This window comes from Macaca mulatta, chromosome 4, assembly GCF_049350105.2.
Source record: "Macaca mulatta isolate MMU2019108-1 chromosome 4, T2T-MMU8v2.0, whole genome shotgun sequence".
NCBI lineage: Eukaryota > Metazoa > Chordata > Mammalia > Primates > Cercopithecidae > Macaca > Macaca mulatta.
In genome coordinates, this window is record NC_133409.1 from 80,945,510 (window position 1) to 80,959,003 (window position 13,494).

Consider the following 13,494-nt stretch of genomic DNA (forward strand, 5'->3'; position numbering starts at 1 on the left):
GGGATTACTGGTGTGAGCCAATGCACCCAGCCAAATAATGCACCCAGTATTTTTGAGGGCCTACCATCCATTAGGCCATCTGTGAGGTGATCATGAATAAAACAGACAAGATCTCTATGTTGAAATTACAGTCTAGTCAGGATTTTACTGGATTTTATTCCATTTTGTTGGAAACTGGTAATAAATATCTTAATGAGTTGTGAGAGTGAAATAAGATAATTCTGTAAAATGCAAAGTAAGGGGTCCAGTATATAGTAGAGGTGATGATAGTTATTATTTTAAGTACCCCTATAATACCATTTAACCTGTTTTCCTACATTAGAAAACTTGTTTTTTCTACTTAAATATTTGTCAGATTGTATATACTTCCACAGTAATTAGAAAGCATTTATGTTTTTATGTGTCTATGTTTTTAAGTTTACCTTCATCACTTATTAAGCAGGTACGAAGCTAAGGAACATTCAAATATATTATTTCACTTAAACCTTACAGTAACTTTGTAATTTAGATGTTATCTCCACTTTACGTGTAAAAAAATTGAAGTTAAATGATTTGCCAAGCTAATAAATAAACCTGGATATATATCCTCAGTAGTAAGTAGCAGATTCTAGGTTCTAATCTAGCTTCTAAAAATGACAGGGGTGGTTAGTGGGACAGGAGAAACAGGGTAGGAAAAAGGAATCCATGGCCAAAACAATAGTAGTTTTTAAAAAATTACTCTGCTACACTGTGCTGTCTCACCACTTTACAGTGCTGCCTTCCAAATGCTTTATAGAATCTTATTTTTATGGCCATTTTTGGCCTGTAAATATCTCATTGTTGGGATTGGTAGTGAGTATTGGTTATTAGTTAGAATTTATTGTACTGTTAAATGGTAATTCTTAAGATGATTTCAAATACAAATTGCTTCCCCCTGCTGATTTATGTTTAATGGTATTTTTGTAGAGTATATCATTTGTGTTCATTTATTTGTGAATTATTTTATGTTTCTTAACCCGTTATGTGAAGTAATGTTGACCCTTGTTTTAATAGAAATTTTCTTTAAGAAAATAACTGATTCAAATATATGTTAATTATTGACAACTCAGGTGTTATCCAGCACACTTTTGGAAAAATTGGTAGCCTGTTATCTAACTGATTTCAGGAATATTTGCTAAAGATAATAAACATTTACTGAGGCGTTTGCACATAATGTTATGTTTATATTGAAATGAAATTTTATCTTTCTGTGTATTTATGATTGAAAGTAAAGGTAGTTAACGATGTGGAAATGAACAGAGAAATCATAACTATATGCTAAGTAAGACCCTGAATAAGAATATACTCATATAAACCAAAGGCAAGAATTTTACAATGATAGGGGTTTGAGTTAGGAAATTAATTTCTTTCTTTTTTTTTTTTTTTTTTGAGATGAAGTCTCGCTCTGTCATCCAGGCTGGAGTGCAGTGGCATGATCTCGGCTCACTGCGAGCCCCGCCTCCCGGGTTCATGTCATCCTCCTGCCTCAGCCTCCCAAGTAGCTGGGACTACATGCACCTGCCACCACACCTGGCTAATTTTTTGTATTTTTAGTAGAGACGGAGTTTCACCGTGTTAGCCAGGATGGTCTCAATCTCGTGATCTTGTGATCCATCCGCCTTGGCCTCTCAAAGTGCTGGGATTACAGGCATGAGCCACTGCCTCTGGCCAGAAATTAATTTTTAAACTTTAAAATTGAGGCATGGCAGCTTTGAAACAAATGACCATTTTATGATCAACTGGAGAAGGGTATATGAAGTTTAGGGATACTTCACCGGTGGGAAAGTGAGAAAATGATATTTTTTACACCAGTGATTCATCTTAGAAGAAGTTTCAATTGAGTAAAGTAATACAAAATTGTTAGACTGTATTTATAATTAATAATAACCAGATTCCATGGTTTAAGAAAATATATTTTACCTTAAAGTAAGATAACTCATGATGTATTCCCTAAGATATTTAAAACAAATATTTGTGTATGTGGTACTTTTGCAGAAGAAAATTAAATTTGGCCGGGTGCGGTGGCTCACGCCTATAGTCCCAGCTCTTTGGGAGGCTGAGGTGGGCGGATCATGAGGTCAGGAGATCGAGACCATCTTGGGTAACACGGTGAAACCCTGTCTCTACTAAAAATGCAAAAAATTAGCCGGGTGTGGTGGCGGGCGCCTGTAGTGCCAGCTACTCGGGAGGCTGAGACAGGAGAATGGTGTGAACCCGGGAGGTGGAGCTCGTAGTGAGCCAAGACTGAGCCACTGCACTCCAGCCTGGGTGGCAGAGTGAGACTCCCTCTCAAAAAAAAAAAAAGAGAAAATGGAATTCACACCTCTCTTACAGAATTTGAGAGTCTGGAACACTTTTGCTAGAGCTGGAATACAGTAAAAGAAGGAGATGGTTACAACCAAACTACATTTCTATTTTATTAGTGTCAACAGACTTATGATATGCAATTAGAATCACTATTTCATAAAGACAAATATTTAAAAATCAGTGCAAGCTAAATTAATCACTCTATACACATTTGATTCAAAATTATTGAGGCAAAAAAGGCTGTGCTAATGTGCTATAGCTATAGTGACAGCAATAGCTATTGATGTTTTACGAACACTGGTAACTGAAAGTTAATTTTTATTGACTTTTAAAACAATTTAATGAGTCTTACAATGAGAAAAAAACATGGCTAATGAAGTGAAAATGTCAAGAAATTTTGGTTCATGTAACCATGGTTGAAAATGCCCTCTAATTTGGTACTTATCAAACAAATACTTGAAAGTGGACATTTGTCATTACCATCTTACTAATACTATTTAAAAAAAAAATTGAAGAATACCTACAGATATCATAAATGAAGATTTCAATGAACTGGGTAAAATATATATAAGGGAAGAGAGAGTAAGTTTTTGATAATTAAATTATACAAATGTGGCTTACTGCCATGGTTACTACTTGAGACCATCACTATGACAGTTACTACTGTTACTACTTGAGACCGTCATTATGAGACTGAACAAAGTAGGATGAACACAGAAATCAAAACTTGAGACAAAATAAACTGTATATATATATTATATATAATATATATAACATATATAAAATATATATATTTTTTAATTTTTTTATTTTTTGAGAGGTGTCTCATTCTGTTGCCCAGGCTGGAGTGTAGTAGTGCGATCTTGGCTCACTGCAAGCTCTGCCTCCTGGGTTCTCGCTATTCTCCTGCCTCAGCCTCCCGAGTAGCTGGGGCTACAGGCACCCACCACCAAGCCCAGCTAATTTTCTGTATTTTTAGTAGAGATGGGGTTTCACCATGCTAGCCAGGATGGTCTCAATCTCCTGACCTCATGATCCGTCCGCCTTGGCCTCCCAAAGTGCTGGGATTAGAGGTGTGAGCCACAGCGCCCAGCCAAAAGAAACTATTTTAAAGGAAGGGGCCAGGGAAAGAAGAAGAGAGCTCCCTGCTTCTAGTGAGCAAAGGCAGCAACAACCTTGAGCTTCTACAGCCCTTGGTACTTACTGGGTAGAAAGAGCAGAGAGGAGGAGCTAATAATTGGTCAGCTGCTTGATTCACAGGTTCATATTATTGCTTAACAGGCTTCAGATGTACCTAATCACAAGAAGGTCGTGACTGCCCTCAGCATTCCTTCTGGGTGGCAGACGCAGTTTGTCGGTTTGCCAACATCCTGCATTTATGAGAAGAGTTTGCTGCTTACTCATATAGCCTCCAGTGGTATACTGAGTTGATCACAATCCTCACTCTTTCGGCCTCCAACATACAAAGATAAATCCTGCCGTTCTGCCCGGAAGTTCATGCAACTCTTTGCTTTGCTCCAACATTTGTGATACAAGATAACTGATGTTAGAGATTTCAAAATAAAACCACCATCAACCAACAAAAATATTTTGTTTAAAGATATATTATTAGATTCAGTACAAATTTAGCCTACCTCCTACAGTTTTTCTGTGGAAAGGTAATGATTGGTATTCATAATGTTGAGCAATCACAATACTGTGGGATTCTGAAGGGCTTTCTGATTAGTAAAAGTGAGTTTATGTTAATTTAATATGATTTAGTGTTAATTGAATTTTAGTCTTTTTTCATGGTAGGCGAATATTTCCTATATTTATGTAGAGTCATAAGGCAGCCTATTATATAGAGAACAAACCTAATGCAAATAGCAACTTTAAAATTATTCAATTTATGAATGTTCTATATGTGAATAATTGGTTACTATTCTGGGGTGGGAAGGGGATATGGGATTACGGATATAGTGGCGGAGAGTTCAGTTTAGCTTCTTCGTTAAAACAGTTGTGGGTTGGCCTAAGAATATGATGATTTATACCTTTGCTTCTCTGTGAAAATACAGTCAGACTTCTAAAGTATAAATTTAATTTACAAATATACTTTTGAAAGTAAAAAGTTTAGGGGTTGCCTTGAAGTTGTTGCCACAAGAAACCAAACTATTCTAAAGGAGTGATTTTCTTCATATTTTATGCTTTGATTATTGCTTATATTCTGGGTGCTTAAGAAATAGTAAGTTATTTATATGCAATTTAAATAATGTAACTTCCTGTTAAACCATTCTGCCTCCTATCATGATAGGAAAGGAATTTTACTCCAGTTATTATAATATGAAACAGATGGTCAGTGGGATGAAAGTGTTTTAAAATAAGTATTTTAAGATGTAATTTGTCTTACTCCATCTAATCTCATATTTTAATTTTTATTTTCAGCCTATCTAGCAATTATGATGCTCAAATGAAGAGCCTTTTAAGGATCGTGAGAATGTTTTGTCACGTCTTTCGAATTGGTCCATCCTCCCCCAGTAATGGAATTGATATGGGCTACAATGGGAATAAAACTCCAAGAAGCCAGGTGTTCAAGGTGAGAAAAGTATATGGCATTGTTAGGAAGATAGACGTGGAAGAGATGAATTTGACAAAGCATGCATTCATTAATCAGAAACCTCATGAACAGGTTGTAAGTTTGGTTTATACCCATATCACTTCTAAAATTAGGCACACCTTTCTCCTCTCAACTTAGTCTACTCAACAGCAAGTTGGTGAGCTTTCTGTATTTTTCTTACAAATAAAATGTTTTATTCCATTGGTGTTTTATTCTAAGGGTAGAAATAGTGTTTAAAATTAATTTCATTAATTATAGGTTTTTAATGTAATATGCAGCCAGCATGCTTTTGAAAGAAATTTATTTCTTATTAGTGAGGAAATAAAATGCACAGTTTTTATTTAGATTTTAATATGATATGTGTGTTAGGTGTATCTGTATGTGTTTTTATAGTAAGGTTCTTTCATTTACTGGATTTGCTAACAGTTAATTCCTGAGATAACTGCAAGGAAGAGTTGTTGAGATAATTTTCTTAAAACATTTTGTATTGCTTCAGCTGCCTTTCTGAGCACATACGGGTGAAGTCCTTGGAAGATTCGTGTAAAACCCAAGGGAGTGTTGTTACTCATGTTAAATTATAATTTTATGAAGTAAACAAAATAAATATGACTATAATTGCTCTTGTTAATTGTTTTTGGGTGACATTTTAAAATAACAGATTTTAGAAAAATATGTAATTTAATAACTTCATGTTTTTTATTTATTCATGTATTTATTTTTTGAAATGGAGCCTCACTCTGTTGCCTAGGCTGCAGTGCAGTGGCACAATCATGGTTGACTGCAGCCTCGACCTGCCTGGGCTCAGGTGATGATCCCACCTCAACCTGCCCAGTAACTGGGACTAGAGGTGCATGCCACCATACCTGGCTAATTTTTGTATTTTTTAGTAGAGATGGGGTTTTGCCGTGTTGCCCAGGCTGGTCTCGAACTCCTGGGCTCAAGCTCTCTGTCTGCCTCTGCCTCCCAAAGTGTTGGGATTACAGGCATGGGCCACTGCACCCAGCCAACTTATGTTTCGTTAAACAATCATTTGAGTATAAAATATAGGTTATTTATTAAAAAAGTGATATAAATGTTTTTATGTGCCACTTCCTTGAAAACTAGTTAGGATTGACAGCTTTGCTCTTTGTAAAATTCAAATCTAAATTAGTGTTCTATACTAAATGATTCTTTTCTTACATGGAAAATTTTTGCAGAAAGGTAAAAATAAAGTTTGCAAGAACTTTGACACTAGTAGATTAATACTTAGAATAGATATGGTAATCTTTTAGAAAGGTTATGTATAAATGTCCATCTGTTTTACTCTCTTTAAAAAAAGTCAGTCTAGGAAGGGAAGTTTTCAGCTATGTATGTATGTTTGTACATTGAGTGTGTATTTTTGGTTTTTTTTTTTTTTTTCCTTATTGTGCCACCTCCTGGAAGAATGAAGTTATGCATTTTTGTAATTCATGTGGCTTTTCATGTACCACTTCCTTGAACTCTAGTTAGGAGTGACGACTTACTGTCTTTGTAAGATTTTGATCTACATTATTGACCTAGTCTTTTTGTCAGGGCTGTTTTGAGCAAGCTTTACTGCTTCAAACATTCATATCACACAAAGTTGTTTTTAATGTGTTCTGACTTGGCTCACTTTGTTAGTGACGGAATCTACCCTTGATTTGACTTTGACTCATACTTTCTACTCACCTGTAATGATGAATATAAAATCAAATTAGGTATGGCTGTGGTCAGTATTATTCAAATTGAGTTAGATTTATTTAATTTTGTCTGATTTCTTTGGTTAAAGTTTCAATCTGCTACCTATTAGCTAGTATCAGAAAGTATGTGTTAAGTAGCCTCTCTATAGGTGATTTAAAAGATTTAAATATTGATTTAAATGTTAGTTTTCTACCTAATCAGTCAATACAGAAATAATAGAGTAGCAAAGGATATCTCTGTTTTTCCTTTTCAACTTATGTTTAAAAAATAGAACCCAGACTTCATGTTTTGTCATATATCTGTGATGTATATAATATATAAATACTTTCTTATTTCAAGAATTTTGTTAGTATCTTTGTTTCATTTTTTTAAGGTATACTTTCTACAGCATTGACAACTACTGTTTCTTCTCATCACTTATTTTCTCTTAAATTTTCAACTTTCATTTTGGTAAAACACTTAATTGCAAAACTCAGCTAGTTTTTAAACACATTAATGAGTATTAACTGTTAAAGAATTTATTTGTCTCTTTTCATCCAGTTTTATGAATGAAACATGGAATCTTTGGGGATTGACAAAATGATCTGCCTTCCATTTACAAGGATAAAAATAGAAACTGTACATTGTCATCCATGTGAATGAGGTCTCCTGTTCATTGTGGGGTGATTTCAAGTTGTAAAAATCTTTGCTAGTTACTGAGTTGCTGTGATGTTAGACTGGAAATACCATTTTAATTCTTACCACATTTTGTCTGAGGTAGCAATTGATCCCTAATTTCCATTTTATTAACAAGGTACTCTAATGCTACTTTATTGTTCAAATTAACTAATGGGTTTTCCATTAAGAATGAGTGGGTTTATAGGCCATGTGTTTTTAGTCGGTGAAATTGTTTAACATCCTGTTATTAGTTTTCTGATTTATTTTAGAAGTTCTTTAAGTTAGTCTTAACACATAGCCATTCTTTCAGCATTAAGAGATGTTTATCTAGTGCCTTGGGAACTTTGGAGCATTTGAAGGATAAGGTCATTTTTATTTTTGAAGCACAGTAAACATGGGGAAGACAATTTAGGCTTCCTGAGTCTTGCTGTGTTCTTTTTTTGTGAATAGTAAGCTGTGACTTACAATTTGGAAAATTTGGTAACCAAGAAAGATTGTGAAACTTTTAACTTTAAGATCTTATCTTGTGGGTTGTGGCATTTGACATTATCAGGTTAAGAATAGTCAGACTAACAGGATATCAAGGTACTATGGATGAACATTAAATTAATAATACTTTTCTGCCAAATTTATTCCTCATTTCGGCACTTCTTGAAATTTTAAAAAATCGTTCAGTAAGCTCGAGATTGTATATTTTGAAATATGACTTAACATGCTTATAAATCATGTATGATTGTCGTATCATTGTTACTATATATAGAATATAATTCTTCGGTAAGGATCACTCAATAATAATGAATGTGAAGCAGTATTTTCACAGTACCAAGAAACCTGCTAATATTTTCAGTAGTAATTGATTCATTGTTCAGTAACAATTGGTATGTATGGTGTATCTTATTTAATGTATTTGATTATTTATGAATATAGAAAGTATCATAGATACAGTATGCAGTGGTTTATTTTTAATTTTAAAATTTATTTGAATCCTTTTTATTGGTGGCTGCTACCATAGTTAGAAATTAAAGTTATTTTCATAGTATTCTTTTTGTGATTGAAGAATGAATTTTCTGAATAGATCTTCAAAGAGAAACTTCCTAGGTAAACTCACCTCAGGGTTGGGATTTAGTTTTAGTATATGTATGATTGAAGAAATAAAAGGTAAGAAAAGAGAGAAAAGTAAAGAAAAGTCCAGTGTGGCTTACTACTTATTTTTTTTCTCATTCTTCTAATTATTTGCTGTGTTCCTTTATTTAAAACTCTGGCTTTTCAGTATCTTTATTGTCATTTTTGCACATATCCATTTTTTTCTTTGGTGTTATTTCTGTACCCTTTCATTTTTTACACACTGTCAGTATTTGAAAATAGAGTTGCTGTTGGTTTAGACTCAGTGCTCATCTGCATGATCAGCCTGTGTTATTTCTTGCCTTAGGCCTTACCTCCTTTCAGTGTATTGACTTTCTAGGTTTTATCTTTTCTCATTTAGAGGCCAATTATTCTTTTTTCTTTCTGTTTCTAGCAGTTTTATATCACCACCTGTTCTTTCCATTTCAGAAGTTCATTTTCTGATATAAAGCTAAATAGCTGTGCTGACATAAGTTCTTTTCATCTTCTACAGCAGGTTCAATGTTTTGCTCATAAAGAGAAACTATAGTTTCAACTTGGGTCATGATTAGAATTTTCAGTGAAGGTATCTGTCACTATTTATGGCAGTTGGGTGCTTCTTGCCCTTCTTTAAGCAGTTCAGGGACCCCAAATCTGTCAACAGTTGTGAGTATGGAAGAGCCCTCATTGTGAGTGAGAGGGGTGCTTACTTTAACTTCAAAGGAGGGTATAATTTCTCTTAAAAAAGGAAACATTGTACTTACCCACCTACCTAGTGCATAGTACAGGTTGAGTGAGTGAACTAGGTTTTTGTTGATTGTAGTAGTGGTGGTTTTGTTTGTTTTACTGTGTTTTTCTGCTTTTTGGTTGAACGTGTAAATGAAGGCCTGAGGTGATTGAATTATTTGCAAATTCAGTTAGTAAAATATTTTCAAAAGGAGGATGTTACAGAAATCTGAAGAAAGGCTGAAAATGGCAGTGAAGGTATTTGTTAGATAATAATTGGGAAGAATTTCCTGACAGAATAGGTTATTCAAACATTTTCTAAGGTTCCAAATATGTTTGTATAATCTCCTTCCATAGCAATCTTTAAAAGAAAGATGATTTCTTTCCTTGAAATATTTTAAAGGTGAGTCTTCCTGTAGCACATGGTCTAGTTTGTAGCATTCTGTAATCATGTCAGATTCAAAAAGTGAGATTAACTTGTATATTTATTTGCAGAAAGATAGCTCGTCATTCTCAATGAGAATATTTAAAATAGTATAGGATGAAGGGATTGTTTAACCACTGTAGCACTTGTAAACTGTTGGAGACAGTATCTCGCTCTTTCACCCAGGCTGGAGTACCGTGACACGATCACAGCTCACTGTAGCCTTGACTTCCGAGACTCAAGCAATCCTCCCATTTCAACCTCCCAAGTAACTGTGACTACCAGTGCGTGCCCTTGTACCCAGCTAGAATAATAATAGGAAATGGTTTATTCTCTCCTTATCTTTTTTTTTCTTTAATAGAAAGCTGTTAGTCTTTACTTGGAATTAATAATTTGCTGCTCAGTGTTTTTTTTTTTTTTTGAGATGGGGTCTCACCCTGTCACCCAGACTGGGGTGCAGTGGTGTGATCTCAGCTCACTGCATCCTCTGCCTCCTGGGTTCAAGTGATCCTCCTGCCTCAGCCTCACGAGTAGCTGGAATTATAGGTGTGTGCCACCATGCCTGGCTAATTTTTTGTATTTTTAGTAGAGATGGGATTTCACTATGTTGGCCAGGCTGGTCTCAAACTCCTGACCTCAAGTGATCTGCCCACCTCAGCCTCCCAAAGTGCTGGGATTACAGGTGCGAGCCACCATCCTCGGTCTGCTATTCAATATTTTAATAGAAGTTTGGTAATTGTATTTCTTGTTTTAAAAAACACTAATTATTAGAAATGGATTGTGTCTGTAAATATACATATATGCATAAATGTGTCACATTTTATAATTTCTTGTCAATAATTATCAAAATTCCAGGAATTATATGTAACAAAAAGAGCACAGTAAAAAAGCTGTTCATTAGGTTCTTTAGGGATTCTCATTTTTTAATGAGAAAAGACATTTGTTTAATTGAAAGTGGTTGACATTGATCATATTAATACAGAAAATGTTAAGACTGATTATAAATAATAATAATGTGTGCTTTTAAAACTAAATATTTGAAAATTAAAAGAAGAAAGATTGCTTGTGAACTTTTTGTTAGTTTTTCCTTTTTATTCCAAGGAATACATACATACAAACTAAATTATTACCATAAATGAAGCAATTGTCATTTATATAGCATTTGTATAATTTTGTTACTTATCTTTAGGCATTACCATCACATTAACTTGGGAAGATAGAAATATCTAGAGTAAATTTTCTCTTTTATAATATTTGTCTAGGTATGTGGGTTTTTTTTTTTTTTTTTTTTTTTGATCCTATAGTTAAGAATGATGTTTAAAAAACACTTTTGTTTTTCTCTCAGCCTCTGGAATTGCTTTGGCACTCATTAGATGAATGGCTAGTTTTAATAGCCACAGAATTGATGAAAAACAAAAGAGACTCAACAGAGATCACTTCTATTTTACTGAAACAAAAAGGCCAAGATCAAGATGCTGCTTCCATTCCTCCATTTGAACCTCCAGGACCTGGGAGCTATGAAAATCTGTCCAGTGGCACAAGGGAATCTAAACCAGATGCTCTTGCAGGGAGACAGGAAGCCAGTGCAGATTGTCAGGATGTTATTTCTATGACAGCCAACCGGCTAAGTGCTGTCATTCAAGCTTTTTACATGTGCTGTTCTTGTCAGATGCCTCCAGGGTAAGAAAGGTTTGGCTTATTATTATTTTTTCTCTGATATGTGATGTAAAGCAGTGATATTTTTGTAATTTCAAAAACAACAAATAATAATTTGTTGATTTAAAGTTTTCTTTTTGTTTTAAGATGCTCATACTAATCTAGATCTAGTAGGGAATATTTAAATTTTAAACAAGCAATATATATTATTACTTTGTAAAGTGGTGAATGTCACCTTGTATAGGATCTCTTAATTACGTATTTGAAATGTGTAGAGCAGAAATGCACCAAATTTCAAGATTTTTAAAAAGTCACTTGTTGATATTGTCTGCTGATGAGAAATTAGAATCATTTTACAAATTGGCTAGGCATACTTCAGTTTCCTAAACTTACAAAGAAGATCCAAAACCAAATTCTTTTTTTTTTTTGGTTTAGAAGCCAGTCCAGTTCAATATATATTTATCAAGAGTACTCTGTTTTATCACAAACTTTTGCCTGTGTATTCTGATTGATATTTACCCCCCACAGAATGACTTCACCTCGTTTCATTGAATTTGTCTGCAAACATGATGAAGTTTTAAAATGCTTTGTTAATAGGTAAGTTTTCTGGGGTTTGTGGACTACCCTGGAGCCTTTCCTCTCTTTACTTACAGTTTCATCTAAACAGAAAAAATACTATTTCTCTTACCATTCAAAATATGCTCAATAACAAATGAAAGTTTAATAGATGTGGATTATTATATTTTTCTTCTGTTTCAGTATCAGTGTATCTGAATTTGCATTTCACTTAATTCTACTCATGCTTCTTGTCCATTTAAACAAAATATTTTTCTTTTAGAAATCCCAAAATTATATTTGACCACTTTCACTTTCTCCTTGAATGTCCTGAGTTGATGTCAAGATTCATGCATATCATAAAAGCACAGGTAGAAATTTTTCTTCATCTTTTTATTCTATCTAATGAAATTAATTTCTAAAATTCTAATATTGTTTAGTGGAATAATTATTACACTTCAGACATTCTATTGTAAGAGGAATGATTGCATGTTACTTTAATATGAGAAGTAAGTTTTCTTCAAGAAATACGTATAGAGTGCCTATTATTTGCAGAGGTCTGTACAAAAGCAACAGAACACATTGCCACATTTCCTGAAAGGAGCTTAATGAAACTCTTTAGTCCTATAAGGCTGATTGTCCTTTTGAAAAGGATTTTAGCCCCAAATACACTTGGGAAATTACATAACATATGCCCTTTGAAAATTTATAAATCACATTGGCAGCATGTTAAAAGGCTTTGAGAAGCCCTTTAGTAAAAATAGTGATTTAGCTTTGTTAATCCTCCAAACTTATTTGACCTGACCACCTTTCCCCTACCAGATGTGTATCTGTTCATTCCATATATCTCATGTTACATGAAGCTAGCTGGAGGAAAACTTGTTTTGCTCCTTACCAGCTATGTGAACTTTGGGCACATTTCCTAACATCCTTGAGCCCTTGGTTTCTTCATCTACAAAACAGAGATAATGACAGCAGCCTCATATAACTATTGTCAAGAATAAATTGTCAAGAATGACTGTGATATATGCTCAATAAATGGTAGTTGTTTTGGAGATAGAAAACTTACTTCCTTTCTCTAAGAGGATTCTAATTCAGTCTGGCTGGGGAGATAATAAACATACGTATAAAACAGTGACTACATTACCTGGATCTTTAGGAGTTTAAGGGAGGAAGAGCTGGCTCTGGCATCTGTAGTCAAGGGAAATTTCAGAGGAGGCAGATTTTAAGTTACGTTGAGAAAGCTTGAAAAAATATGCAACATTTTGATGGGAGTAAACAAGGAGGGAGAAGTTTCTAGCCAGCTTGTGGGCTGGAGCATGTAGACAGAAAAGTGTATAAAACTGTAGTATTGCAGCAGAAATTTTGTGTAGATAGGAGCACGATAGAGTTCTGGAAAGGCAGATTGGTGTCATCCAGTGATGAGCCTTGATTTCCAGATCAAATAATTTTCTTGGTTTGCTAGGCTGTTAGAAGCCACTGATACCCTTGCTTTAGGAGAATGGCATAATTCCGGCAAAGTTTTAGAAGATAATTTGCCAGATATGTAGGACAGACTGTAGGCAATGGTTTGGTTAGTAGTTGTAAGATAATAAATACGACAAGTGGTTTTTAATATCTTTAGGGACACTTGTCCTTTCAGAAGTTAATCTATGAACTAATTTTTATACAATTATGCACAAGTGTATAGAGGGATCTTTTGACATCTGTTTAATAATGATAATGTGAAAGAGAAGGCAGTAATAATAACTTACATTTA

At 34.2% G+C, this 13,494-nt stretch overlaps 1 protein-coding gene across 4 annotated transcripts in view; it reads left to right on the forward strand.

Annotated features, from left to right (window-relative positions):
* Nucleotides 1-13,494, forward strand: part of HACE1 (HECT domain and ankyrin repeat containing E3 ubiquitin protein ligase 1) — a 126,917-nt gene that overhangs the window by 60,962 nt on the left and 52,461 nt on the right. For all 4 annotated transcript variants that reach the window (XM_015137024.2, XM_028847311.2, XM_028847314.2 and 1 more), the window contains 4 exons: nt 4,747-4,897; nt 10,870-11,204; nt 11,709-11,777; nt 12,019-12,106. In XM_015137024.2, the coding sequence (XP_014992510.1) occupies nt 4,747-4,897; nt 10,870-11,204; nt 11,709-11,777; nt 12,019-12,106 (643 nt within the window). The remainder of the gene's footprint in view (nt 1-4,746; nt 4,898-10,869; nt 11,205-11,708; nt 11,778-12,018; nt 12,107-13,494) is intronic.